Source organism: Sarcophilus harrisii, chromosome 1 (genome assembly GCF_902635505.1).
Source record: "Sarcophilus harrisii chromosome 1, mSarHar1.11, whole genome shotgun sequence".
Taxonomy (NCBI): Eukaryota; Metazoa; Chordata; class Mammalia; order Dasyuromorphia; family Dasyuridae; genus Sarcophilus; species Sarcophilus harrisii.
In genome coordinates this window covers 271,332,934-271,360,636 of record NC_045426.1, presented here as the reverse complement: position 1 = coordinate 271,360,636, position 27,703 = coordinate 271,332,934, and the positions used below count along the sequence as shown (strand labels likewise).

General features: G+C 37.4%; 1 protein-coding gene across 15 annotated transcripts in view; it reads left to right on the top strand.

Annotated features, from left to right (window-relative positions):
* LOC100928701 (ATP-binding cassette sub-family A member 3) overlaps positions 1 to 27,703 on the top strand; it is a 251,867-nt gene that overhangs the window by 212,813 nt on the left and 11,351 nt on the right. For 14 of the 15 annotated variants that reach the window (XM_031942176.1, XM_031942127.1, XM_031942136.1 and 11 more), the window contains 4 exons: positions 4,304 to 4,435; positions 4,631 to 4,825; positions 16,832 to 17,019; positions 27,328 to 27,498. In XM_031942176.1, the coding sequence (XP_031798036.1) occupies positions 4,304 to 4,435; positions 4,631 to 4,825; positions 16,832 to 17,019; positions 27,328 to 27,498 (686 nt within the window). The remainder of the gene's footprint in view (positions 1 to 4,303; positions 4,436 to 4,630; positions 4,826 to 16,831; positions 17,020 to 27,327; positions 27,499 to 27,703) is intronic. The other variant, XM_031942165.1, reaches the window with a different exon arrangement.

Here is a 27,703-nt window from a genome sequence, read left to right as displayed (position 1 = left end):
TTTTTCTTGAATAACTCTTTTCTTTTCTTTAAAAGTTTTTCCTCAATCTCTCACTTGATTTTAAAGTCTTTTTTGAGTTCTTCTATAAATTCTTGCTGGGCAGGTAATCCAGAATTTTAATGTTACTCTTTAAGGTAGAAGAGGCTTTTTTTTACTTCACTGTTCTCTGAAGATGAATCCTGGTCTTGCCTATTCCCATAATAAGTTTCTATGGTTGAGTTCTTTCTTTGTTGCCAGTTTGTTGAGAGAGAGACAGAGACAGAGAGACAGATAGAGAGAAAGAGAGAGAGACAGAAACAGAGACTGAGAGACAAAGAGAGAAAGACAGAGAGAGAGAGAGGAGAGAGAGAAGTATTAGTGTAAACACCTCTAATCCTGTCTCTAACCTCACTTCATTTCTCCCCTGTGAATTAGAACCCCAAACCAAAATTTCCACCCTCCTGCAAGTGCTGGTGGGCCCCACTGCTTCTGCGCTCACCAAGTGCTGGTTCCTTCTCGCCCAGGACGGTCTCAGCAGCACAGCTGGGCCCAACTTTCCTAATCAGCAGAGGTGCCTGTAGTCCTCTTGGATTTAGGACCCATCCCCACCAACTCCTGTCTAGGAGGTGAAAATTCCTGAGGTTCAAGCTGAAGCTTTCGCTAAATCCAGATAGTCCTAGAGCTCCTGGCTGTTTCTGTGGAGCTACCCTGGAGGTATCCCTGGTCTTGGGGTTTTTCTTCTGATCTTATTTTAGTCCCAGGAGGATCCCTGTTCTGCCCCAAGTCTTCTTGTTTTTCATCAGTCTATGTTTGCTCTGAAGTGGAAATTTATTCTATTTCTGGAGGAAATCTGGAGAGTTTGAAATTTTCTGACCTATTCCACCATCTTCCCAGAATTCTACCTTAAAATGTTTTTAATAACATATTTACAACAATCTTTTAGGAGTTTAATTCTCCTAACCTAAAGGAATGAAAAAACAGTGGAAGTTTCTAACAATATTTCTAAAACAATGTAATATTAATATTATGAACTTTTCTTTAACATATTGCAATTTACATAAATGGGCTAATTTGACTTAAAATCACAGAGCTAACAAATTTCCTAATCCATATAGTATAATATTGATATTAATAGATAATAATAATAAATCTCACTTTAAATGAGAACAAAATAAATTCTATCATGCCTGGATTTATTTCTCAAGTAGCATTATATAGAACCTCAATTTATAATTTCAATTATTATTATATTTTATACAAAGGTTTATAATGCGTATACAAGCATTTTATATTATAGGAGTCACTATTTCCACCAATCCACTGCCAAAGATGTTAAAAATCATCCAGACTTGTCAGTGGGCCAGATTTCACCCAAATTAGTTTTTCTTTGTAAGCTTTATAAGTTTGGTGGGGCAACAATTCCACTAGATGAAATTGTTCAGGTGGGGAAAATTTTTGAACAAGGACAGAGATCTCCTTGAAAGACTGGACTTTGGATAAGGAAAAAGGAAAAAATCCTGAATCTCCCCAATAATTAGTTGGTTTTTTTTCAATATAAGAAATAAATAATTCAGTTGGAAGGTAAATTATGTGAATCGTTAGTTATAACCAAATTGTGAAAGGTCTTGAATGCCAAGCCAAGGAGATCAACCTTTACTTGATAAGCAATGGAGAGTTGTTTAGATTTGGGAATTCTTTAATCATACAAGTCTACCAGGAAGATCAATCTACAATTAGCTAGCATTTATTAAAAGTAGAAGAGTCTTCAGGACATTTGTGAGGTTCAAATAAGAAAAGTACCTAGGCTAAGGTGACAGCAGTGGAAATTTTAAGTAGAGAATGGATGCAAGGATTATGAAATTATGAAGGAGAAATTGATAGGATTTTTAACTGATTGGATTTGTAATGTGAATTAAAGGAAAGGGAGGGATTAAAGATAAGATTATATATTTTGAACTGAATGAGACTTTTGATATTATCCACCTGATTTTGTATTTGAGGAAACAGGTTCAAAGAGAGAAAGTATTGTACCTACCTTGCCCAAGATCACAAAGGTAGTAAATGGAAAAAGTAGGACTTGACCCCAGGTTCTTTGACCTCCATCTTTACAATCTAAACATCTCCATCTTTACGATGCTGCCTTCTGGCTGGGACAAAGTAGTACCATTGACAGAAGTATAGACATTAGGAAGAAAAATGGAATTTTATGGGAAAATAATCATTTTAGTTTTATACATGTTAAATTGCTAGGATTGGACACCTAGGTAAAGATAATTAGAAAGACCAGAGAGTGGACAAGGCTAGAGATGTAATTTCGGGAATCATCGTCAGAGATGATAACTGAAGTCATAGATGTAAAATCTCAGGAGATAAGTTATAGAAAGAGAAAAGATAAGACCTTAGGACAGGACCTTGAGAAACATCTATTTTAAGGGAGTCAGAGAAAGAGCAGGAGACAGAGTCTTTTTGTAAGAGGATAAGCTAATAATATGCAATGGGTGGTTAAAAAAAAAATGGAAGTTTGGAGACCAAGAAAGATGTTGACTGAGAAAGTGCCACTAAATATTTAAGACGTCACTAGTGGCCACTGAAAGAGCAGTCTTAATAATGTAGTAATAACAGAACACATATTACAAGAGATTGATGACTGGGTAGATAGTGGTGAAATTGTAGGCAGGCAATATAGACTACCCATTCAAGAAAGTTATCAGTAAAAAATTTTTAAAAATTAAATTATTAGTGAAAGGGAGAACAATGGGAAAGATGAGGGCAGAAATGGAAAGTTTGAAAGAAGGTTATTGTTTATTAGGATAAGAGGAACTTGAATGTATGTATAGATGGGAACCAATGTGGAATAGGGATGAAAGATAGAGGAAGAAGAAAAGAATGATTGATCGCACAAACTTCTACAGCAAATCAAAAAGATAAAGGGCACGGGGAGGGGTTGCCCTTAACCAAGAGAAAATCAACTTTTTCCTGTACAATAGAAGGGAAGGAAGAGAGTTAGGAAGGAGGTAAAGGTGAAAATAAGTGAAGACGGAATATTTGAAGTAAGGAAGAGAGGAACTAAAGAAACTCATCAATAGCTTTTGTCTTTTCAATAAAGAAGGAGGCAAGTTCATTAGCTGAATGTGGAAGAATTAGGTGGTTTGGGGGAGTTGAAATAAAGAGAAAATTTATAGCAGGGGCTGTGGGAAATGTTACAGGTTATCAAAGCAGAAATAGTAGAAAGTCAAGGGAGCCAAAAGATTTTAGAATGGTAGAGAATACATCGTTGGAGAGGATAACAATATGGTTAATGCTTGATAAGGAGGAAAGAAAAGCCAAAGCAAAAAACAAAAAAATAAGGCAGTTCTAGCTTCTATAATTGAGACTTCTAAAACACAATTCTTATTGATGAAGCTTATCTCCTAGGGAGAATGTAGCAATTTCTGAGAAACCCTAAGGCTTTCCCGCCTTAGGAGTGCCACAAACCATGCTGACTGTCAGAGAACAATCTGTGGCTCAGTAAGAACCTGATCTTTGTTTCTCTTTCCTAGAAAATTTTTTTGCTCTTAGTTCTTTGCTAAATTCCTTTGGAATTTAGCCCATTTCAATTGACATTATAATTATAATAAACTTTGCCTCTTGAGTTAGAAATGGGTCCAAACCTGCAAATTCTTTTGAGTCACCTTGCATCACCAGTATGGAACTCAACCTTTTTGGGGTCTCCTTTGAACCCCAACTTTCTCTCCCACAGTCATGTATAACCCAGAGAGGAAGGAGCCTGCCTTTCTAAGCTATTCTTTTCAATGATAAAGATAGCCAGGTGGCCCAGTGGATAGAGAGCGCAGGGCCCTGAGTGAGGAAGACATAAATTCAAATTCCACTTTAGATTCTTAATAGTTTTTTCACCCTGGACAAATTCTTTACTATGTGCCTCAGTTTTCTCATCTTTGAAATGGAGATTATAATAGCATCAAATACTTCCCAGGGTTGTTATGACTATTGTAAAAGTGATTAGCACAGTACATAGCCTATAATAGACACTTAACAAATGCTCTTCCTCAAATATTCAGAATATGATTTTTTTCCCTGACAAAATATTAATGTCCCCACAATTTCACAGTTCCAAGCAAGCATGAGCATTCCCCTCATTAAAGTTGCATGGGTACAATTTCAAAAACCATAGCGTGCAGATGGATGAAAATTCTTAGAGCTTCTGTGTTAATGTTATCAAGCTCTCCTCTTCTCCTTTATGCAAAGACTCGTCCCCCACAGCTTCACTTGGGCCCAGCTTGCATTCAGGTCACTCACATCTTTGAATTTTTATATTTGAATATAGAAGATTAACTCTGATCCAGTAACATTTCCTGAAGATGAAGATGTGGTAAAGGAGAGAGAGAAAGTCCTGGAGTGCCCTAAAAATATGATATCATCTTTGAACAGCCTGCTAGTTATTAGGAAACTCACAAAGGTAAAGCCAACCTATAGTTAATGCTGTCCTTCCAAGGGCATTTCAGACATGTCCCAAGGTTAGTTTTACTTGTCTTTGCAATCAGGGAAGAGAAATCAGGGCTGTAATTGTGGGAATAGCTTCTACGAAGTTGACTTAGTATGTTTTTCTTGCAAAAATTCACCATTATTTCTTTAACATATTGTGCCTTTACAGGTATATTTCAAACAAGTTCCTTTTATAGCTGTGGACAAACTCACTCTAACAGTCCAGAAGGGAGAATGCTTAGGGCTTCTGGGTTTCAGTGGTGCAGGGAAAACCACTACCTTCAAAATGTTGACTGGAGATGAGACTATCACCTCTGGGGATGCCTTTTTTGAAAATCACAGCCTCTGCTGGAACATTAGAGAGGTAATATATTGTTTTGAATCAAGATGCCATGACATACTGTCCTGAGGGATGGGGACCTAGTGGCTGGAATGAGCTGATGGAGTAAAGGAACCTTAATGGGCTGTGATTTTCCTTCTGAGTTGAAAGGAGACAGTTAAGTAGGCTTGAGAAAAAATGTAGGAAATTTTTTTAAAATTAGCTTTCCTTTAAGAATCTGTGTATATAAGATGTACAGCCTGATTTCCAAGGTCAGTCTGCTGATTGAAGCCCAGAATTTCAATATATAAGCTCTCTCTAACTTTTAACTAATTACTAGACTTTCTACTTTCTACTTAATATAGTCTCTGTGACTACAAGAGAATCTCTTTTAATTCTTTCAAACCGACTATGAACCATGACTCTCGGACACAACAAAAGTACTGTCTGAAAGATCATCTCTTACTCTTCAAATCCAGTGGCTTTCTCTTTGCCCTCATTCTCTTTAAACTTTCTTTAGCATTTCAAATTTTTGACCACCTTTTCCATCTATGTAATCTTCTACTTTAAATTCTGTGAAGCTATATTGTCATAGAACTCCTTGTAACTCCTTAATCACTCTTCCCCTGTCTTCTTTATTGTCTCCTCTTACAACACATGCTTTCCCCCAAAGTCTGAGGAGAGAGATCATATAGAATACATTAGAAGAGGGTCATACACTTAAGCAATATGTATTTCATCTGATGAAAATCAGTCCTTTGAATTCCACCCTAGGATTGCTCCACGTGAGCATCTGTAGTCACTGTTTTTTTTCCCAGATCAACTGTTATCCTGAGTGCTGCTACATTCCTTCAAAAAATGCAGGGACTTTCAACCTAGAGCTGATGGAAGCCTCCACAGTACTGCCTCCTCATTGTTTTAGTTTCAAGCCTGCCATCTCTCTGGCAAGTTATCAAAATCATAAATTGAGAAATAAATTTATTTTTAATCAAGATGGATACCAGCAAACCTACCACGCTGGGAGATATTCATGAGCAGATTCACAGGAAAAGATTCTCACACTTTTAGAAGAGTAGGCCTATGAAGTATCGGGGAAGATGGAGCACTGAACACAGAAGCAAGAGAAGTTTTTTTTTCGTTGGTTTGGCACAGCCCCTCCCTTCAGAGAATGGATTGGGCCATTCCCTTCCCGGTTTCAATCTTTCTGATACATCCAATGTATGTTTCCCTCTAAATATGTATAAGCAGATTTCCTCCTCTCTTTTCATATGCCCAAGGTTCAAAAATGGTGGGAAACTCCTCTTGTGAGTTGTGTTGTTTAATTAACCTATGAAGCAGTTCCTCAAATTTATTCTCTGTAGTAGAGTTTGAATGCTTAACAGTCCAACTTAAGAATGGACCTCAGTGTCTGGTACCTTATTTTGCCAAGTAGTTTTCAGAATCTTTCTAAGACAATATAAATGAAAGCAATTCAATTTCCTGGCATGGTGCTGGGATACTGTCCAGTTTTCACAGCATAAAACAATGCTGTAGCTCTGCAGACCTTCAGTTGGGCAGGCAATTTAATTAATACTTCTTCTCTCCCACACTTCCCACTGGAGTCTCCCAAATACTGAGGTGACTGACAATGCGTGCACATCTCTGGAAAGTAGACTGCCAAAGTAAATGAACTTATCCACAGTATTCAAAACTTTTCCATTTGCTGTAACCAATAATTTCACATATGGATCATGTGGTGCTGTCTGGTATTTTGTTGCTGTTAATTGTTAGGCCAAAATTAGCATAAACAGCACAGAATCAGTCCACACTTTGTTGCGTCACAGCAACATTGAATGCACAATCATCTGCAAACAAAAAATCATTAACCAATTGCCCCTTCACTTAATTATTATTATTATTATTTTGACTGAGGCATTTGGGGTTAAGTGACTTGCTCAGGGTCACACAGCCAGGAAGTGTTAAGTGTCTGAAATCACATTTGAACTCAGGTCCTCCTGACTTCAGGGCTAGTGCTCTATCCACTGTGCCAACCTAACTGCCCCATGCCCCTTCATTTAAGTTAAATAATTTACCATCAATGTGATGCATTGACCTTGATGATAATATGTGGTCCTGCTCATCCTTATTGAAAGCATCTAACAATATTGCTGAAAAGATTGTGCATGGAAGTATATACATAGCCTTGTTTCACTCCACTGATAATTGGGAAAGTGCAGTAGCATTGTCCATTATCCAGGACCCATGAAAGCACGCTGTGATGAAACTGATGTACAATAATGATAAACTTCTCTGGGCAACCAAATTTTGACATAATTTTCCATAAACCCTCATAACTGACAATATCAAATCAACAAATGTTGTGTACAGAGTTCTGTTCTGCTCCAGGCATTCTTTTGGAGATTTTGAGCAGCAAACACTGTACCAACAGTTCCTATGTCTTCCAGGTGAAGTATTAGCTGTTAAGGAAGACTTTGGCAAGAATCAAACATACACATACCCTCATCCCCCATAGTTGTCACAGAACAATCTATTCCCTTTACCTTTATAGAGGACAATGAAGGCATCCTTGAACAACTGGGGATAACCTCCTCTTGCCATACAAGCCAGAAAATTTCAGTCAGCTTTCCTATGAGCAATAGACCCCTCTTTCATCTTGTAAATTTCAAGTGGAATAGATTCAGGATAAGATGTTTTATCACAGGGGAGGAGCCTTAACATCATTCAAAAATTTGTCTTCAATTGGAAATTGGGCTAGAAAGGAATTAATTTCAACCTGAGGTGAATAGTAAATGGTTTCAGCATTGATTGATGAAGGTCTATTAAGACCACTATGGAAATGTTCCGCCCATCTCTGCAGGATCATATCCTTATCACTCATCAATGTACCCCATCAATGCTGAGTAGCTGAGATGTACCACAAGTCTTTGGCCCATAAGTAGCCTTCAGGGCATCATAAAACATTATGACCATATTCCAGAGCTTCCAGGCCAAGAAGAAAATACTTCAGTTAGAAAAAATTATCAGTAATTCAAATTACTGGTGCCACAATAAGGATCACACAAAATTTAGCTGTTTCCCCATTAAAGGAATGCAGGGCTTGGAATGTGATATTCTGGAAAGCAAATGAGCAAGAATTATAACCCAGCATAACATACCTAACAAAATTTTAGGTGGAAATGGTCATTTAATGAAATAGAGAATTCACAAACATTTCTGAGAAAATTAAAGCTAAATAAAAATTTTCACATTCAAAAAGAAAATGCAAGAGAAGCATAAAAAGCAAAACATGAAAGACAAATCATAAGGATTAATAAGGCTAAACTTTTTCTAGTCCTCTACAGACAGAAGTGTGTGTGTTGATTATGTTGGAATAATCTCCAAAAAATGAAGGTTGGTGAGAAAGAGGGATGTACCAAGAGAAGGGGGAAGAGAATATTACAGTCATGGAGGACAGGTGTGTATGTGTGTCTCTTTTTTTTAGTCAATGCTGCCAAGATTCTTGCCAGAGTCTTCCTTAATAGACTGATATCTCACCTGGAAAAATAGTCATCTATCTGAGAGTCAGCATAGCTTCAGAAATGACCTAAGAACTGTTGAATTCTTTCTGGCTGCTTATAATATTTTCTGCTTGAACAACTGGAAACTCTGGAATTTGACTATACTATTTCTGAGAGTTTTCATTTTGTAATTTCTTTCAAGAGGTAGGTAGGTAGGTAAGAGGTGACTTTTAGTTTCTATTTTACCTTCTGATGTAGAATATCAAGGCAATTTTCTTTGATTGTTTTCTTGAAAGATGACTCTTTATTTGATCATGGCTTTTAAGTAGGCCAATAATTTTTAAATTATTTCTCCTGATCTATTTTCCAAGTCAGTTGTCTTTCCAGTGAGATATTTCACATTTTTTCTATTTTTTCATGCTTTTAATTTTGTTTTATTGGTTCTTAGTGTCTCATAAAGTCATTATCTTTTACTTGCCCAATTCTAATTTTTAAGTAATTCTTTTCTTTAATGAGCTTTTATATTTGCTCAATTGTACTTTTTAAGGAGTGAATTATGAATTTCTTCAGTGAATTTTGAACCTATTTTTTTATTTGGCCAATTCCACTTTTCATTAGATTATTTTGCTTCTTTTTGTCCTTTGGCTTAATCTGAATATGTTTGATCTTCCTGGTCACCATAGTAACTCTCTTGAGTCAGTACTTTTTTCCTTGACTTTTTTTTCCCTTAATTTTTAACTCTATGCTAAAGTAGGATTCTGTTTCTAGGCTTGATGGGCACACTTTTCCAGGCTTCAGGATTTGTGTGCAGCTGTTTTCAAAGCTAATTGTGAGGATCTGTAAGCTTTCAGTTGTTTTCAGGTGCTATGATCTAATGAGAGTTCTGTTTCCTAGTGCTTTGTCTGTGAGTGAACCCAGCCACTCTACTCTATCCTGAAACTGTGGTCAGGGTCTCTGCTTCCCTGTGACTGCAAGCTCTGGTGTGCTGATGGTCCTCCTCACCCTGAAACTGAAACCTAAATCTGAGTATGGGCAATGCAACAGAGTCCTGCCTCCAGTGGCAGCAAAAGGGAGTCTTATAATTTCCTTCTAACCAGTTTTCTGATCCCCTTACCATCTGTGGGCTGTGAGGTTGGGAAGCAGCTACTGCAGCTACTGATTCAGTTGTTTCCAATGTAGCTTGCCAAAGGTTGAGAAGGTTTTTACAACTCAATTAAAATAAGATCTGGAGCTGACTGTGGCTCATGAGCTTCTCATTGTAAAATTCAAAAAATTGAAAAAATTTGAGAAAATTATATAGGTATGACTAAATAACATCCCTTATGAATATGAAGTAAAAATGGTAGTTTTAAGGGATTAGATCTGATAGATAGAGTTACTATATAGGAGACAGAAACAAAAAGATATTTCAAAGGAAAAGAAAAAGAAGAAATTGAAATAGCTAGCAATAAGGCTAGTGGTGGCAATGGAATTCTAGCTGAGCTATTTAAAATCCTAAAAGATGATGATGTTGTGCAAAAATGTTTGTGGCAGGCTTTTCGTAGTGGCAATAACCTGGAAACTAAGTGGATGCCTATCAGTTGGAGAATGGCTGAATAAATTGAATAAATAGAATATTATTGTTTTGTAAGAAATGACCAGCAGGCTAATTTCAGAGAGGCCTGGAGAGACTTACATGAACTGGTGCTAAGTGAAGGAAGCAGAACCAGGAGATCATTGTACATGCCACCAAGATTATAGGATGATCAATTCTGATGCATGTGGCTCTTTTCAACAATGAAATCATTCATGCCAATTCCAGTAAATATGTGATGGAGAGAGCCATGTGCATCCAGAAACAGGGCTGTGGGGACTGAGTGTGGGTCACAATATGTATTTTCACTCTTTGTTGTTTGCTTGCATTGTGTTTTCTTTTTCATTTTTTTCCCTTTTTGATCTGATTTTTCTTGTGCAGCATGTTGTATAAATATGCATACATAAAAAAAAATCTCTCAGCAAAAAAAAAAAAAATGATGATGATGCTAAAATGCTACACAGCACCAAATATGGAAAACTTAGCAGTGGCCATCAGTTTAGGAAAAAAAATTTACATCCTGATCCTAAAGAAATGCAATGCCAAAAAATAATTCAAATTACTATACAGTTGTGCTCATTTCATACACTAGCAAAATCATACCTAAGATTCTGCAGGCTTGACTTTAGCAATATGTGAACCAAATTGCCAATACTCACTGGATTAAGGAGAAAGCAAGGGAGTTCTACAAAAGCATCTATTGCTTCTTTGGCTACTATAAAACCTTTTCCACTGTGGATCACAACAAATGTAGCAAGACCTCAAAGGGATGGAAGCATCAGATCAGCTCACTATCTCCTATATTTGGTCCAAGAAGAAATAATTAGATCTAAACATTGAACAACTGATTGGTTTAAGATTGAAAAAAGAGTACAACAAGGCTGTACATTTTCATCTTATTTATTTAATTTATGTGCAGGATGCAACACGTGAAATTTCTGGCTAGATGAATCAAAAGCTGGAATTAAGGTTGCTGGAAAAAAAATATCAACACTCTTCAGATTTACAGATGACATGCACTCTGATGCCAGAAAATGAGAAAGAATTAAGATGCCTCTTCCTGAGAGTGAAAGATAAGAGTGTAAAATTATCTTGAAGCTTAACATAAAAAAAAGCCCTAATATTCTAGCAAGTGATCCAGTCACTTGCTAACAAATAGCAGCAGAAGAAATAGAAGCAATATTAAATTTTATATTCTTGGGCTCAAAGATCACTGCTAATAGAGAAAATAGCTATGATATTAAAAGATGCTTTCCATGGAAGGAAATTGTGGTAAATCTAGACACCATACTAGAAAGCAGAGATGTCACCTTGCCAACAAGTCTATATTTTTTTCAATAGCAATGTATGACTCTGAGAGTTGGAAAGGTGACTACGGTAGAATTAGTGCTTTCAAATTGTGGTGCTAGAAGAGACTTTTCAAAGTCCCTTGGACATCATGGAAGTCAAACCAGTCAATACTTAAAGAAATTAATTCAGAATCTTCACTGGAAGGTCAAATACTGAAGCAGTAATTTAAATATTTTGGCCTTATAATGACGAGACTGTACTCATTAGAAAAAACCCTGGTGTTGGAAGAGATTAAAGACAAAAAAGGAGAAAGGGATAAGAGAGGATGAGATAGATAGATATCATCACAGAAGCAGTGAGCATGAACTTAGAAAGACTTTGGGAGATAGTGGAGGACAAAAGGTCTGGTGTCACAGAGTCAGACATGACTGAATAGCTGAATAACAATCATAGACAAGTTTCTCTGATTAAAAACCTCACTTCTCAGATATATAGAGAACTAAGTAAAATTTATAAAAAAAGAAGCATTTTCCTTTTTTTAAAAGCTTTTTATTTTCAAAACATATGCAAAGATAGTTTTCAATTTTCATCCTTGCAAAACCCTTGTGTTCCGAGTTTTTTTCTTCCTATCTTCCTTCCCATTCCTCCCCACATGGCAAGTAATCCAATATATGTTAAACCTGTGCAATTCTTCTATACATATTTCCACAATTATCATGCTGCACAAGAAAAAAAGATCAAAAAGGAAAAAATGATGAAAATAAAATGCAAGCAAGCAACAACAAAAAAAGAGTAAAAATACTATGTTGTGATCCACATTCAGTTCCACAATCCTCTCTCTTGTAAATAGTTCTCATCATCACAAGATCACTGGAACTGGCCTGAATTATCTCATTGTTGAAAAGAGCCACGCCCATCAGAATTGATCATCATATAATCTTGTTGCTGTGTACAATGATCTCCTGGTTCTGCTCACTTCACTTCACATCAGTTCATGTAAGTCTCTCCAGGCCTCTCTGAAATCATCCTGCTAATCATTTCTTACAGAACAACAATATTCCATTACATTCAAATGCTATAACTTATTCAGCCATTCCCCAACTGATGGGCATCCACTCAATTTCCAGTTCCTTGCACTACAGAAAGGGCTGCTACACATTTGGGTCCCTTTCTCTCCTTTATGATCTCTTTGGGATTCTGGCCCAATAGAGAAACTGCTGGATCACAAGGTATGCACAGTTTGATAGCCCTTTGGGTATAGTTCCAAATTGCTCACCAGAATGGTTGGATCAGTTCACAACTCCACTAACAATGTATTAGCGTCCCAGTTTTCCCACATTCTTTCCAAAATTCATCATTATATTTTCCTGTCATCTTAGCCAATCTGAGAGGTATGAGGTGGTTCCTCATAGTTGTAAGAGCCATTTTCTAATTCATAAATGATCAAAGTAAATAAGCAGCTTTCAGAAAAAAAAAAGTGTTCTATAATCATGAAAAAAATGCTCCTAATCACTATTGATTAGAGAAATGCAAATTAAAATAATTCTGAGGTACTTCCCCACATATACCAGAAATGACAAATAATGGAGGGAATATTTAAATGCATTGTCAGTGGAGTTGTGAATTGGTCCAACTATTCTGAGAACAATATTAAACTCATCACAAATAACTCATAAACTACAAAACCCTTTGACCCAGCAAAAACTATTACTAGGTCTGTATCTCAAAGAGATCTAAGAACTTTAAAGGACTATGTCCAAAAATATTTGTAACAACTGTTTTTGTGGAGGCAAAGAATTGAAAAGTTAGGACTGTTCATCAATTAGGGAATGGCTGGATAAATTGTGATGTATAATGGAACACTATTGTCCTACAAGAAATAATGAAGGGAAGTTTCACAAAAAGCTGGAAAAACCTATATAAATTGATGCAGAATAACGTGAGCAGAATCAGGAAATCATTGCATGCAATAACAGCAATACTATTAAGATGAAGAAATGTGAATGACTGACTACTCTGATTAATACAATGATCTAAGACAATTCCAAAGGTCTCAAAGAAAGAGAACTGGTAAAATCCTGAGTGTGAAATGAAGTATAATTATTTCACTTTTATTTTCTTGGTGTTTGACATGACTAATATGAAAATATGTCTTGCATAACTTCTTATGTATAATCTGTATCATATTACTTGCCTTCTCAGTCAGTAGGGGAGAGATTAGAGGAGGGAAGAAAGTTTGGAATTCAATTTTTTTAATGTTAAAAAGATAATAAAAACACACCAAAAAATAGGCAATGCAAAAACCCAAACTATTGGATTTTTTGTAAATAATATAAGATATACTTAGAAAACTCAAGAGAATCAACTAAAAACAAGTAGAAACAAAGTTGGAGGATTTTTTTAAAGGCATAAATCATCAGTATTTCTTTATGTTACCAACAGAATCCTGCAGGAAAAGACAGAAAGTGAAATTCCATTAAAAATAACTACATACAGTGCAAAAATGTTTGTGGCAGCCCTATTTGTAGTGGCTAGAAACTGGAAATTGAATGGATGCCCATCAATTGGAGAATGGCTGAGTAAATTGTGATATATGAATATTATGGAATATTATTGTTCTGTAAGAAATGACCAGCAGGAAGATTTCAGAAAGGCCTGGAGAGACTTAAATGAACTGATACTGAATGAAATGAGCAGGACCAGGAGATCATTATATACTTCAACAACAATACTATATGATGATCAAATGGATGTGGCCATCTTCAACAATGAGATGAACCAAATCAATTCCAATTGTTCAATAATAAAGAAAACCAGCTACACCCAGTGAAAGAACTCTGGGAAATGAGTATGAACCACTACATAGCACTTCCAATTCTTCTGTTTTTTGTCCACTTGCATTTTTGATTTCCTTCTCAGGTTAATTTTACCTTATTTCAAAGTCTGATTCTTCTTGTGCAGCAAAATAACTATGGATATGTATACATCTATTGTATTTAACATATACTTTAGCATATTTAACATATATTGGTCTACCTGCCCTCTAGGGGAGGGGGATGGGGGGAAGGAGGGGAAAAGTTAGAACAGAAGATTTTGCAAGAGTCAATGCTGAAAACTTACCCATTCATATATCTTGTAAATAAAAAGCTATAATTTAAAAAAATAAATAAATAACTACATACAGGATTAAATATTTGGGAGCCTAACTTTCAAGGAACTATATGAAATATAAAAACACAACAACAAAACACTTTTCACACAAGTAAAGACAGATCTAAACAATTGCTTATAAGTAGACTATTATTTTAATAATGACTCAGCAATGCCACTACTAAGTCTGTAGCTCAAAGAGGTCTAAGAACTAGAAAACAAAATCAAACTAGTCACAAAGAACTCATAAACAACAAAACCCTTTGACTCAGCAACACTGCTAGGATTTAAAAAAAAAATTGTTTGTAAGTAGACTAAGCCAATATAATAAAAATGACAATATTATGAAATCAACTTCCTTATTCATTTGGCGTAGAAACAACAGGTCTGAAACTATATAACAAAGTAGCAATCATCAAAATAAAGGGAATGGCTGACCAATAGAATAGATAAGTTACACAATATACAGAAGTGAATGACTATAATAACTATAGTATTGGACTATAATAACTTGATTGGAGCAAGGACTCTCTATTTGACAAAAGTGCTGAAAATCTTAGAAAGCAATCTGTCAGGAACTGGGAGTAGACCTGCATCTTACACTGTATACCAAGTTCAAAATGGGTATATAATTTAGATGTAAAGGATGATATCATAAACAAGTTAAGGGAGCACATCTATGGATAGGAGAATTAATAAAAGTCAGAGGGGATCACAGAAGGCAAAATATATAATTGATTACATTAAATTCAGAAGATTTAGCTCAAACGAAACCCCACATAGCCAAAATTAGAAGGAAAGCAGAATATAAAAATTTTACATTGGATTTCTCTAAAAAAAGGTCTCAATATATAGGGAACTGATTCAGATTTCTAAAAATAAGTGCCAGTTATTAATTGAAAAATGGTCAAAGGAAAAGAACGGTTTTCAAAAGAAGAAATCAAAGTTAATAATAGTTCTTGGCTTCTGCCTCTGCTTTCTTCAGCCTCCAGCTCAACTCCAACTCGTGGCTTCTCAATCTCCAAATGAGGCGAGTACCTTCCTGTATCTCCCAGAGTGCTCTATTTATGCTACTTCTCTGAGAGTGGGATTGTGGGATATCTCCCAGCATGCTCTCTGAAATCTCCCAAACATGTGAACTCCATTGGGTTCTTAGATACTTATGAGCTCTCTAAAGGTATGAACACAAGCTTTCTATCAGTTGTACTTAGTACCTAGTTCAAGTTCTGGCCCAAAATAACTCTTTCTAAGATCAAATCAACTCCAATGGCTTAACACTTTGTAAAGATTCCAACAAATAGTCATGTAAAAATGCTCTAAATCACTACTTAAAAAAATACAAATTAAAACACCTCTGTTGTACCATCTCATATCCATCAGTTTGACTAATATGACAGAAAAAAATAATGACAAATGCTGGAGAATTTGTGGGAAAAACAGTTACACTAATGTACTGTTGTTGGTACAGCTAAGAACTAGTCTAGCCATTTTGGAAAATAATTTGGAACTATATCCAAAGGACCATAAAACTGTGAATAGCTTTTTATCTACCAATATTGCCACTAGGTCTATATCCCAAAAGATCAGAGAAAAAGGGAAAGAAATATACAAAAATATTTATAACAGTTCTTTTATGATGGCAAAGAATTGGAAACTGAAGAATACCTATCAATTGAGTAATGTTTGAACAAGTTGTGGGATATGTTTATGATAGAATGCTATTATGATATAAGAAATTATGACAGGGTTAGTGTCAGAAAAATTTTGAAAGACATATTAAGAACTGTCACAAAGTAAAATGAACAGAAATAGAACAATGTATACAGTGACTGCAGTATGGTAAAAATAATCAACTGTGAAAGATTTAGCTACCCTGATCAATATAGGTTCTCATGTTAAAAAATTCAACCTCCAGAGAGAGACCTGATGAGATCTGACTGCAGAATAAAGCATTTCTTTTTTTCCTTTATTTTTCTTGCTTTCTCCACCTCTACCCCCACCTACAACATGGCCAGTGTAGAAATGTTTCACATGACTTCATATGTATAATCAGTACTATATTTTTAAAGAGGAATAAATATCCTTTTTTCTCTTTCCACTGCTGTAGCTGTCTTTCATTGATCTTTTATTTGTCATGTATTCTATGAAATAACTTAAGTTTCATTTTCCCCCTCCTAAAAGAATGCAAGTTCCTTGACAATAAAGAATAAGTTATGATTTTTTTTAAAACATGTATTTCCTAGAATATTTCTCTGCCATAGAAGGTACTCATTAATCATTTACTATTGTGTCCCACTGGGAATACCTACACTCCCAAATCATTTCAACAAGCTCCATCTGAACTTGAAAACATAACCTTGGTAGCAAAGCATAGGGCTAGTGGGGGCACAGTAGGAAAGTAGCCTGAGTAAGGAAAGACTTGAGAAGTTGACATTTTTCATTATTAACTTTATGTATATTTTAACATAAATAATGCAGTTTTCTCACTTAACCCAAACCTTTGTCTTGTATTTACTGCCTGAGACTATTCTTTCATTTCAGGTGAGAAAGATAATTGGCTACTGTCCACAGTATAATGCTCTCCTGGACTATATGACGGGGAGGGAAATAGCAATGATGTTTGCTCGGCTCCGAGGAATCCCTGAGCCTTATATCCAACAGTATGTGGAGCATATTCTTCAGGCACTGCTAATAGAGAGGCATTCAGACAAGCTCATAAGCACCTATAGGTGAGATTTTTTTTTTCCCCCAGGGACTCTTTTTCATGAAATTTCCCCTTTGAAGAAAAATGGTTCTCATCTGAAGGATCCTCATCAAGTAATTTGATGTATAATCACCTTGGCCTTGTAATCCATGAGGGTATCCTTCCCCTGGTTGATGATTATTGAAGGATATACAAAGACCTTGGAGATTAGTTTAAAAATCATATCGGGATCCTTACCCCTCATCCCCTATCCTCTACCCCATGTACTCTGCAAGCTAAAGACACATCTCCTTGCTGTTTTTCACACGTGACACATCATCTCCCAATTCCAAGCATTTTTACTGGTTGTCCTTCTTGCCTTAATGCCCTCCTCCTCATCTACCTTCTGCCCTCTCTGACTCCCTTCAGGTCCCAGCTAAAAATTCCACTTTCTGCAAGAAGCCCTTCTTGCTCCACCTAAATGCTAGGCTCTTCCCTCTAAGATCTGCCCCTCTATGGGGGCAGAGTCAAGATACTGAAAAGTAGACAGGATTTTGCCTGAGCTCTTCCTGATTTTCCTCAGAATCAATGGATTTGGAGTGACAGAATCTACAAACATTCAGAATGTAACAAGTGTCCAGCATAAGATATCTTGGAAAGACTTCAGGAAAGGTCTATCTTAATTGGGCAGGGGGAACATGGCCCAATACAGGTGCAGCACAGGAAGACCCAGGGCAGAGAGTCCCCATGTGGGGAATCTAGTAGGAGGCTCTTAGCCAAAATACAGCAGTATTGGCCACCTTGTTGTGGTTCAAAAGGTCGGAGGATCAGCAGACCAGCTATGAGGTCTCCAACACAACTATAGAAGGCAAAGAATGAACCCCAACATGACATGCAAGACTTGGCCAGACCCACTCCCAGCCCCGGCTAAGACAGTGAGAAGCCCCTGTCTCTCTGCAGAGAAGGGTTGGGACAGTCTTCCCTGTGCCCTAGGAGCAGAGCTCAACCTTTAAAAATAAGTAAAAAAGTAAAAAAAAAAAAAAAAAAAATCTCACCATAGAGATCTGCTATGGAGATAGAAGAACAGAACTCAAACCCAAAAGGGGACACCAAAGGAAAATGCCTTCAGGGGAAGCCTCAAAGAGAGATATGAACTGGTCTGAAGCTCAAAAGGCTGTCTTGGTAGAGTTCAAAAAGGATCTTAAAAAGAGATAGAAGAAAATGGGGAAAAGAAATGAGTGCTTTGCAGGAGAGTTTGGAAAAGGAAACAAAAATTGACTGAAGAAAAGAATTCCTTAAAAAAATATATTATCTCCAATTTATCCTATATGTAACTTGTTTCTGCTAGCTGTCTCCCCATTAGATAATACTCCTTGAGAGTAAGGTCAAATTTTGCCTTTTTATCTCCATTATAAAAATGGACCTCCCATTTTTGCATGGGACCTGGCATATGGTAGATGCTTAGTATAAGTTTGTTGATTTGACTTGAAATGCCAATAGGAGATGACAGCTTAGGACTCAGGACTTCGATTCCCAAAAGGTTTCAGTAACAAAGTTTCATTTACATATTCTTGGAGAGTTCATGATGAGAATAATTAGAATACACAACTATGAAAAGGGAGTTTTTTACAACATAGATTAGATTGTGTTGTCTTTACATTCAATAAATTCTAGTTCCTTATTACTTCTAGGATTAAATATAAATTCCTCTGTCTAGCTTTTATAGCTCTTTTCAGTCTTCTTATACATGACTCCTCTTTATTTCCTCTACAGCCATACCAGCCTACATTTTATTCCATGTATATTATGGTCCTCCTCCTATATCCAGATCTTTGCTCTATCCCTTCACCTCCACCTTTTTAAATCCCTAGCTTCAAGATTCAGTTTAAGTACCACTTTCTGTGAAAGGCTTTTCCCAGTTCCCTCAGCTACAAATTAATCTACTTTAATTATACACACACACACACACACACACACACACACACACACACACGCTTGTGGGTTTTTTGCATATAGTCAAATATATTTCTCCATTAAAGTGTAAGCTATCTATGCTTTTTCTTTATATCCCCCATGTTTAGTACAAAATGTGAGACATAAGTGCTTAAAAAATGTTTGTTGGATAATTGACCGAAAGATTGATTGAATAGCCAGTTCAGGGAAGCTTACTGTAAAGGCATTACAAAAAGTTCACAGCTTTAATTGAAGTTTCAGTTTAAAAAATTAGAAATTTCTGAGGCAGCTAGGTGGTGCAGTAGATAAACCACCAGCCCTGAAATCAGGAGGACCTGAGTTGTTAAAGTCTGACCTCAGACACTTAGCTGTCTGTGACCCTGGGCAAGTTATAACCCCAATTACCTTAGCAAAAAAAAAAAAAAAAAAAAAAAAAAAATATATATATATATATATATATATATAAATTTCTGTTTCTCTGGATCTTTAAGATGCTAAGATGAATTTGTACATCTTTTCATTCAAAAATTTTGTCTGGATCTCTTTTTTTTTTTTTTTATCATCTTCGTATCATGACATACCTTCCAATGGTATTTCAGTGCTGATTCAAGACATTTTCTTTAATTATGAGATCAGTAACTTTCTTTTTCTCCCACTTAATAGTATTTTATTTTTTCCAATTATACAATAAAAGTAGTTTTCAACATTCTTTTAAAAAGATTTTTGAGTTCCTTTATTTTTTATCTTTTTCCTCCTTTCCCTTTCCCCTCCCCAAGACACCAAGCTGTCTGATATAGGTTATACATGTACAATCATATTAACATATATCCACATTAGTCATGATGTGAAAGATGAATTAGAACAAAAGAGAAAAACCATAAGGAAGAAGAAAAAAGTGAAAAGAGTATGGTTTAATTTGCATTCAGACATCATAGTTCTTTCTCTGGATATAGATACCAATTTACATTATGAGTCTTTTGGAATTATCTTGATGATTGTACTGCTGAGAAGAGCTAAATCTGTCATACAATATTGCTGTTACTACATACAATATTCTCCTAGTGCTGCTCACTTCATTCAGTGTCAGTTCATGAAAGTTTTTCCAGGTTTTTCTGAATCAAATTTGCTCATCATTTCTTATAGATGTAGTATGGATCTAGTATATAAATATAGACTAGTAATTCTATTACATTCATATACCACAACTTGTTCACCCACTCCCTAATTGATGGCCACCTTCTCAATTTCCAATTCTTTGCCATCATAAAAAGAGCTGCTATAAATATTTTTGTACATGTGGGTCCTTTTCCCTTTTTTATAATACAGATCTGTTTGTGATATTGCACCATTTTATATCCTTTGGGCATAGTTCCAAATTACTCTCTAGAAAGATTGGATTAGTTCACATCTCCAACGATGTATTCTTCCAATTTTCCCACATCTTTTCCAACATTTGTCATTTTCTTTTTTCTGTCATATTAGCCAATCTCATAGGAAGGAGATGATACCTCAGAGTTGTTTTAATTTGCATTTCTCTAATCAGTAGTGCAGATCAGTAACTTTCTATGTCTATATATATATTTGACCTTAATAAATTATCTTTCAAACATTTTTCTTTAACCAATTCACTTCTGGATAACTATATGTATGCTTTTTATACACTCTCATGTTTTCCTCATGATTCACAAATAACCCCTGTTTTACAAGCCACATTTTAAAATTAATAGCCCTACGGAGGTAATGAGTGGGTTACAGTACAAAGAAATGGTAAAGGATAAATTAAATGAAGGATGTTATTAAAGAAATGAATGATCAGAAAAGATTGCCTGACCACCTCACAATATCAAGAGAAATAGATGAAGGCCTCTAGCATGTTAGGCATTTAAAATGAACAAAACACACAAGATGGGCAACTATGATCTATATTAATGAGGGGAATATCCACATCCAAGATTATGGATCCTTCTGAGTTTTTCAGTACACTATATCTCAAGTTATTTTAATTTGCCATTTCAGTCTGACCTACTTTTAAGCAAGCTGTTGCTAGATAAAGCAAATGAAAACAAAATGGATAAATAGCCAATGCTAATGTTAACTATTGTAATTTCTTTTGGAAGTTTAGATAGTATCAAGCAATTGACACAGTAACTGTTTTAAACAACAAATAGTTGAGTTCTTCCTCAGTTTAACAACTGATTGTTAACATAGTAGCCAAAAGTAATACTGATTTAGAATATAAAATCATTTGCTAAATCTTATGGAAGATTTGGAAGAATATAAAATATAAGAAACTTTAAAAAAAGGAAAAATAACTTTGCAGAAAACTTTGTATAAGACATGATTAATTTCTAGATCATCCTGAAAACACTTAAAGAGGAGAATGGATGAATAATAATAAATGGGAGAAAAAAGAAAAGATCAGCCAAAATTTCATTAACAGAATATTTTCCCATCAATGAGAGAAGAGGAGCTTTTATATTTGGATTTTAGCATCTTTGTCTCTGAAAGGCTGCATAAGGAAATAGAAATGATTCTAAATGTAGCATCTCTTAACACTACCCTAACCTTGTAGCTCCCCTTAGAGCTACTCTTAATGTCCATGCATCGATGGCACAGCTAGGCCACACTTACCCATCTTAGGGCACCAACCTGGATCCCAGAGACAGACCACCAGAAGGTATACGCCCCTCTTCCACATAGAACTCGCCTGGACCTGGGTACCTCTCATCCCTCAGATCCTCCCACATGCCTTGAACTGCATTCCCTGTTTCTAGAGGCTTTTTAGCCCTTATATCCCCCCCTATTTTATTAATAAAACCAAGTGTTCTCATGTTGACAAATGAGAAGCTCTTCCATAAGCACCTCTTAAGAATTTTCAAAGAATGCGTATAAAGCATCCTAGCAAAGTAGGCAAAAGGAAAAGAAGCAACAATACAAAAATGGCTACATAGAGCTCATGAGATACAATAGAAAGGGATGGGAAAGGAAGTATGTTGGATCCAATCACTAAGCTGGTCCGGCAAGAGTGGTCATCTCTCTGCTATGGCACTGTTTCTGGTGTTTATTCTTTTTCAGCCCCCATTTTAATAGGGGCAACTTTCCTTGTCCTTCTTTCTGGAATCCAGCAGTCTTCCTCATCAGGACCTGGAAGGCATAAATGTCCCAGCCCTTGTAGTGTTCTCTTTTCTAAAATATGACCATTCTCTGGGAGCAGGTTTCTTGGGGAGGTTTCTGGAGGCAGCCTTCATTTCAGTTCAATATAATAATCACCTCAAATGCACCCAGGTGTTAAAATACCGCTTTATTGTCTCTTCCAAAATAGACTGTTAGCTTTCTTTGATTCTGAGAGCTCTTGTTGCTAGTCCTTTACCTCTGCCTCTGCCAGCTTCATTCTCTCCTCTTCTGAATCCCCAATTCTGCCCAACTGCAGTCTCTAGCTTTTCAATCTCCTCAACTGACTCTTGACTTGTGAATCTCCCGAAGACTCCTCACTGATGCTCCAAGACCTTCTTATATATTATCTCTTAAAGGTGTGAACTCAAAGGTTGACTCTTCCTCCGAGAGTGGGATTGTGGGAGGTGTAACTTTGTGAATCTCATACTGAATACTGACTTGTGAATCTCCCAAACTTGTGAACTTATGTGTGAGCTAATGTATGAACTTTCAAAGGTGTAAACATAAGCATTGTTTCTATCTATTCCATTGAGATAACATTTTATAAGGATTCTAACAAGCCCTCTTCAAAATACTAAGGATGGATCTTGCCAATGTCCTTCCTCGTCCTGCCAAAGGACCTTTTGAATGTTCTCTGGTTCTTGAAGCGCAGTTTTCATGGAGCTTAGTTTTCTATCCTGTCTATAAGATTGTTCCAAATGTATCTTTCCTGTAGAGAGACCAGTATCCCTCTCCAGGTACAAAAAATTGTAAGTATATAAGGTCTTATCCATGTCCACCTGTGTGGGCCATTGGGGATTCTGTCTACTTCCTCCCCCATTCTGTTTAACAAGGGTAGCCTTCAGAGTACGATGGGCCCATTCCACTAGGGCCTAGCCCTATGGATTATAGGTGAATATTATAGGTGTTTATAGAATTATAGGTGTTTAATGGTGAATGTGGTGAAGAAGGTGGCCATCTGCTTAGAAGTATAAGCTGGACCATTGTTGGTCTTTATGGTATTAGGAACTCCATGAAAACAGAAGCAACTATACAAATGTTTAATGACTGAAGGAATGTTCTCAGAGGAGGCCACTGTGGCCCAAAGGAATTTAGAAAAGGTGTCAATACAAATTTGGATGGCCACACGGCTCCCATGTGTCACATCCATTTGCCACAAATCTTTGGGGAATAAACCCTGGGGATTAACTCCTTTACTAGGTGGGGGAGGGAGAAAGTGAACACACTGCTTTCCTATCTGTGGGACTTGTTCCTGGGTGAGGCCATAAAGGCAGCGTAGAGAATTAGCAGGTATATGGAGAAAGTCATAGGCACATTCTGGGGGTGTGGTGACTGTGAGAAGGGAGCATTGTAAAGCACAGTTTGCCACTTCATTGCCAGCAAATATATCTCCTGCACAGCACTGACGAGAGTTTACATGCAGGACATAAATGGGATGTTTCCTAGTCTGTAAAATCAGCTGCAATTCAGCAAGAAAGTTAGCAATTGAAGAATTCTGAGGTTGTAGGACAGAATCCTCAATGCTTCTGAGCACTTGGACAGCATATAAGCTGTCTGATAGGATGTTAATGGGTTCTGGGTAACTTTTACATCCTTTTAAGATGTATAAAGGCTGCATCAAAGAAATAGAAATAAGGGCATGAGTCATTAACCACTGAATTTGTCCAACCAGTTTCTGAAATAGGTTCAGAATATTCACCTTGTCTAAGTGTAAATTAGGTATCTGATAAGTAACTGCAGAAGTCCCCATGCAGAGTCCCAGATAAATGATGGGATAGTTATGTTGGATTTTTTCTGGGGCTACCACTAGTCCACATGGAGTGAGAACACTCATGGTTTCTACAAGCAGGGCAGAGAGATCTTTCCCGCTGCTCGTTGATAACAGTATATCATCCATATAATGCAATATCATGGCATGAAGCCACACCTTCCTAATTGTCTCTAGTCTTTGTGGTATGTAAGCCTGACACAAAGTAGGGCTACAATACATTCTTTGGGGGAACTTTCTATTGGTAGCGCAGATCAGGGCCTGCATTGTTTATAGAGGGAATGATAAAAACAAATCTTTTCTTCTCCTCTGGGGCCAGAGGGATGAAGAAGAAACAATCTTGTATGTCTATTACTATAACTGGCCAGCCGGTGGGTCAGCCGGTGGGTACTAGATGAGGAGATGGCCTGCCAGGCTGTAAGGCTCCCATAGGTTCAAAAGTAGCATCAATGGCCCTAAGGTCCACTAACATTCTGAATTCTCTAAATTTTTTCTTTATGATAAATACAGGGCTATTCCATGGGCTGGACGTTGGTTCTATATGTCCAGCCTTCCACTATTGTTGCATAATTTCACATAAGATTTGGGCTTTATAAGCTGAGAAAGGCCATTGGGGCACCCAAACCGGGGTATTAGATTTCTATGTTAATGGTGTGGCCGTGATATGAAAGGTGGTACCCAAACCTCCAATAACCCCAATTAAAAATCCTGTGGAGGTGGTATATAAACTGAGGCCCAACAAGCCTTCAATATGTCCCTGCCCCATAGATTGTACCTGAGACCTGTGACCACCACAGGTCAGAATACTTCCCTTTGTCTGCAAACTGTCAGGGAAAGTTTTCTGTTGCAACCCCTTTAGATATAGCAGCCGCAAGGGCATCCATTTGAAAGGCCCTGGAGCCGACGTTCCCAGATCTCTTTATCATCTCTTCCAGGCCAGGCTCCCTATCTAAAGTAATCATGGCCTTCTGGCAGTTAGTATTAGGGTTTTTCTGTGCCAATTTCTGTATAAGGAGGCTGGAGTTTTCTCTGCCCACTGACCTCTCAACAGCCACCTGTAGGTGGGCCACAAAATCAGGGAAAGGTTCATCTGGGCCTAGTTTAATTTTAGTCACAGAGTCTTTGCTTTCTAGAAGACTAAATTTTGCTAAATGCTCTTCGGGCACACTGGGACACAGCTCCATATACTGCTGCATTATATTGCATTTGAGCCTCATTTCTTTTATACTTTCCAGCTTTCTGTATTATTTGTCCTAAACTTGTCTGGAAATCTCCAAAGTCTCCACAAGGGAGCGCAGAGTGAGCAGATGGGAGACATATCTCCTCAGAGAGGATGGGGGATGAGGGAGAAGGCTATGCCTCCGAGACAGAAGCAACCTTCCCTCTGTTTGCTTTCCCCTCCCTCATCTTATCACCAGTCCTCTTCCTCAAGGTCATAGGTCTCTCTGTTTACTTTCTCATTACTCTTCTAATCTCTGCCCCCTCCTGTTCCATCATATCTACTTCCTGCTTCTTCCTCACTACCTCTTCCTTTTTGGTCACATCCACCTCCTTCGTTTTCCTGTTTATTTCCTGATTCTTTCCCACAGATAACTTCCCCCAGCCCCTTTTTATGGGCACAACTGGTCCCAGTGAGTGCCAGTTTACAACCTTCATTTGTTTTATGACTCTCAATTTGCACTTCATTATCTACTTTTAATGGATTGCAGCTTGCATCTCTTAAAGAGCCCCCAATCACCTGATAAATGAGGTGATGCTGTTCCTGGATGGCTCCCAGTGTTTCCTTATCATAGGAAGCCATCTGACTACCTACTGCCTCCCACTTTCTAAAATCCATTTTCAATTCTGCTTGTTTTACTATAAGTTCTTTCCCTCGTATCTCCTGGTCTGGGACCCTCACTATAGTTTGTCCCATTTCCTAACTTTCTACTCACTCACTAGGGCAGAATTCTGTCTCTCTTCCCACCTGTAGGCCTGCTACAAGTGAGGTCCTAGCCAAAATTGTCCCTGTTCGGCTGCTACTTGTTGTGTCCCCCTTTGGGCTACTCTAACTGCCCATCCGCTGGTGGCACAGCTAGGCCACACTTACCAGTCTTAGGGCACCAACCCAGATCCCCCAGAGACAGACCACAAGGAGGTAGGGGTGAAGCAAAAGAGAACTTTATACTTAGATAGCACATATTTTACCTCCTTCCTCCTCCTTCTCTCCCCCGAGGATCTGGGGGGAAGGAGAGGTCCTCTAGGAACTTGGCATAATGGGATTGGCCCAAGAAGAAGGAGGGAAGTGTGTTAGGCTTTGAGAGCACTAAGAAGGGAGACGTGGTACCTGGGGTCAGACACTGCCTCTTGGGGCTATGCCCCACCTCCACATAGGGCTTGCCTGTGCCTGGGTACCTTTCATCCCTCAGACCCTCCCACATGCCTTGAGCTGCATTCCTTGTGCCTAGAGGCTTTTAAATCCTTACATCAAAGAAAGCAAAGGAAGGAATAGCAAGCTGTACCAGAACAAGCAGATGCAGAGGAGGTAGCATAGTTTGGGGAGCACTAAGATACTAGAGAAGCCTACCCAGCAATTAGAAAATATCACTGACATATTTACTACAAAAAATAAGAAAGTATTAATAGCAACTTGTTAGGGAAAAAATATGACTTACAATTCAGAGTTCAAGTCAAAAGAGTTATTTAGAGAACTGTGGGAGGAAATTCATAAGGGAAAATTCCTCTATAATAAGCACTTTCAAGAGCTTTTATGTCCTGAGAAAAAAACAGCTTTTTTTTCCCCTCAAGTTGTTTGGAGCTAGTCTTTTAAGCAGAGCATATTTTTTCCAAAGTCTTTTATAACCTCTAATAGCTTTGTTTTCTGCTGTCCCTGCCTTTGCTTCTCCTCTGTAATAATGGTAAATTTTTCCAGTAATAGCCATATCCCAAGATCATTCAATATTTGAGCAATTATAAGAAAATCAATTATAGTGACCTCCTTTCATTCCCCCTTCCTCAGTAATGGTCACAATTGATCTAAAGCCACGACAGCTTTGGCTGTACTGAGATGAAGTTTCTTAAAAGAACAATCATAACTCTCACCATTGTTGGGCCTCCATAGCATATTAGTAGCTGCTGTAAAATTGGAGCCTGTGGGAGCACCTGAGGGAAGGCCAGAAGTTACACTTTGCTTCTGCTCAGTTCTTAGCACAGTGCCTAAAAGTCTACCTAGCCAGGCTGTACAGACAGTGTTAAAGACAGTCTTTTCAGGGTGGAGAACAAAACAGGGCTCACTTCTTGACATTTCAAACAAAGACACTGGCAAACCAAAGGAGTAAATTTGCTTTTGCTGCTTTTGTTAGATTCACACTGTGAATTGTTGCTGTGTCCCTCAGGATTTTGAAAAGGATTCCCTGTGAATCACTAACATTTACAACCTCTTTCCTCTCCCCTGCCCTTTTTGCTTTCTTCCTCCTGCAGTGGTGGCACTAAGCAGAAAATGAATAATGCTATTGCCTTTCTTGGATTTCCACCAATCATCTTTCTGGATGAACCAAGCACTGGCATGGATCCTGTGGCCCGACATTTACTCTGGGACTTGATAACATGCATCCGTGAATCTGGGAAGGCCATTGTCCTAAGCTCTCATAGGTGACAACCAGCCCCTTGTTCAGGGGCTACCGTGAGTTACAATGGAAATAGTAGGGACTTGATTAGGGCCAGAAATGGGGCCTGATAATCTTTTTTTTTTTTTTTTTTTTTTTTAATTATTTAATAGCCTTTTATTTACAGGTTATATGTATGGGTAACTTTACAGCATTAACAATTGCCAAACCTCTTGTTCCAATTTTTCACC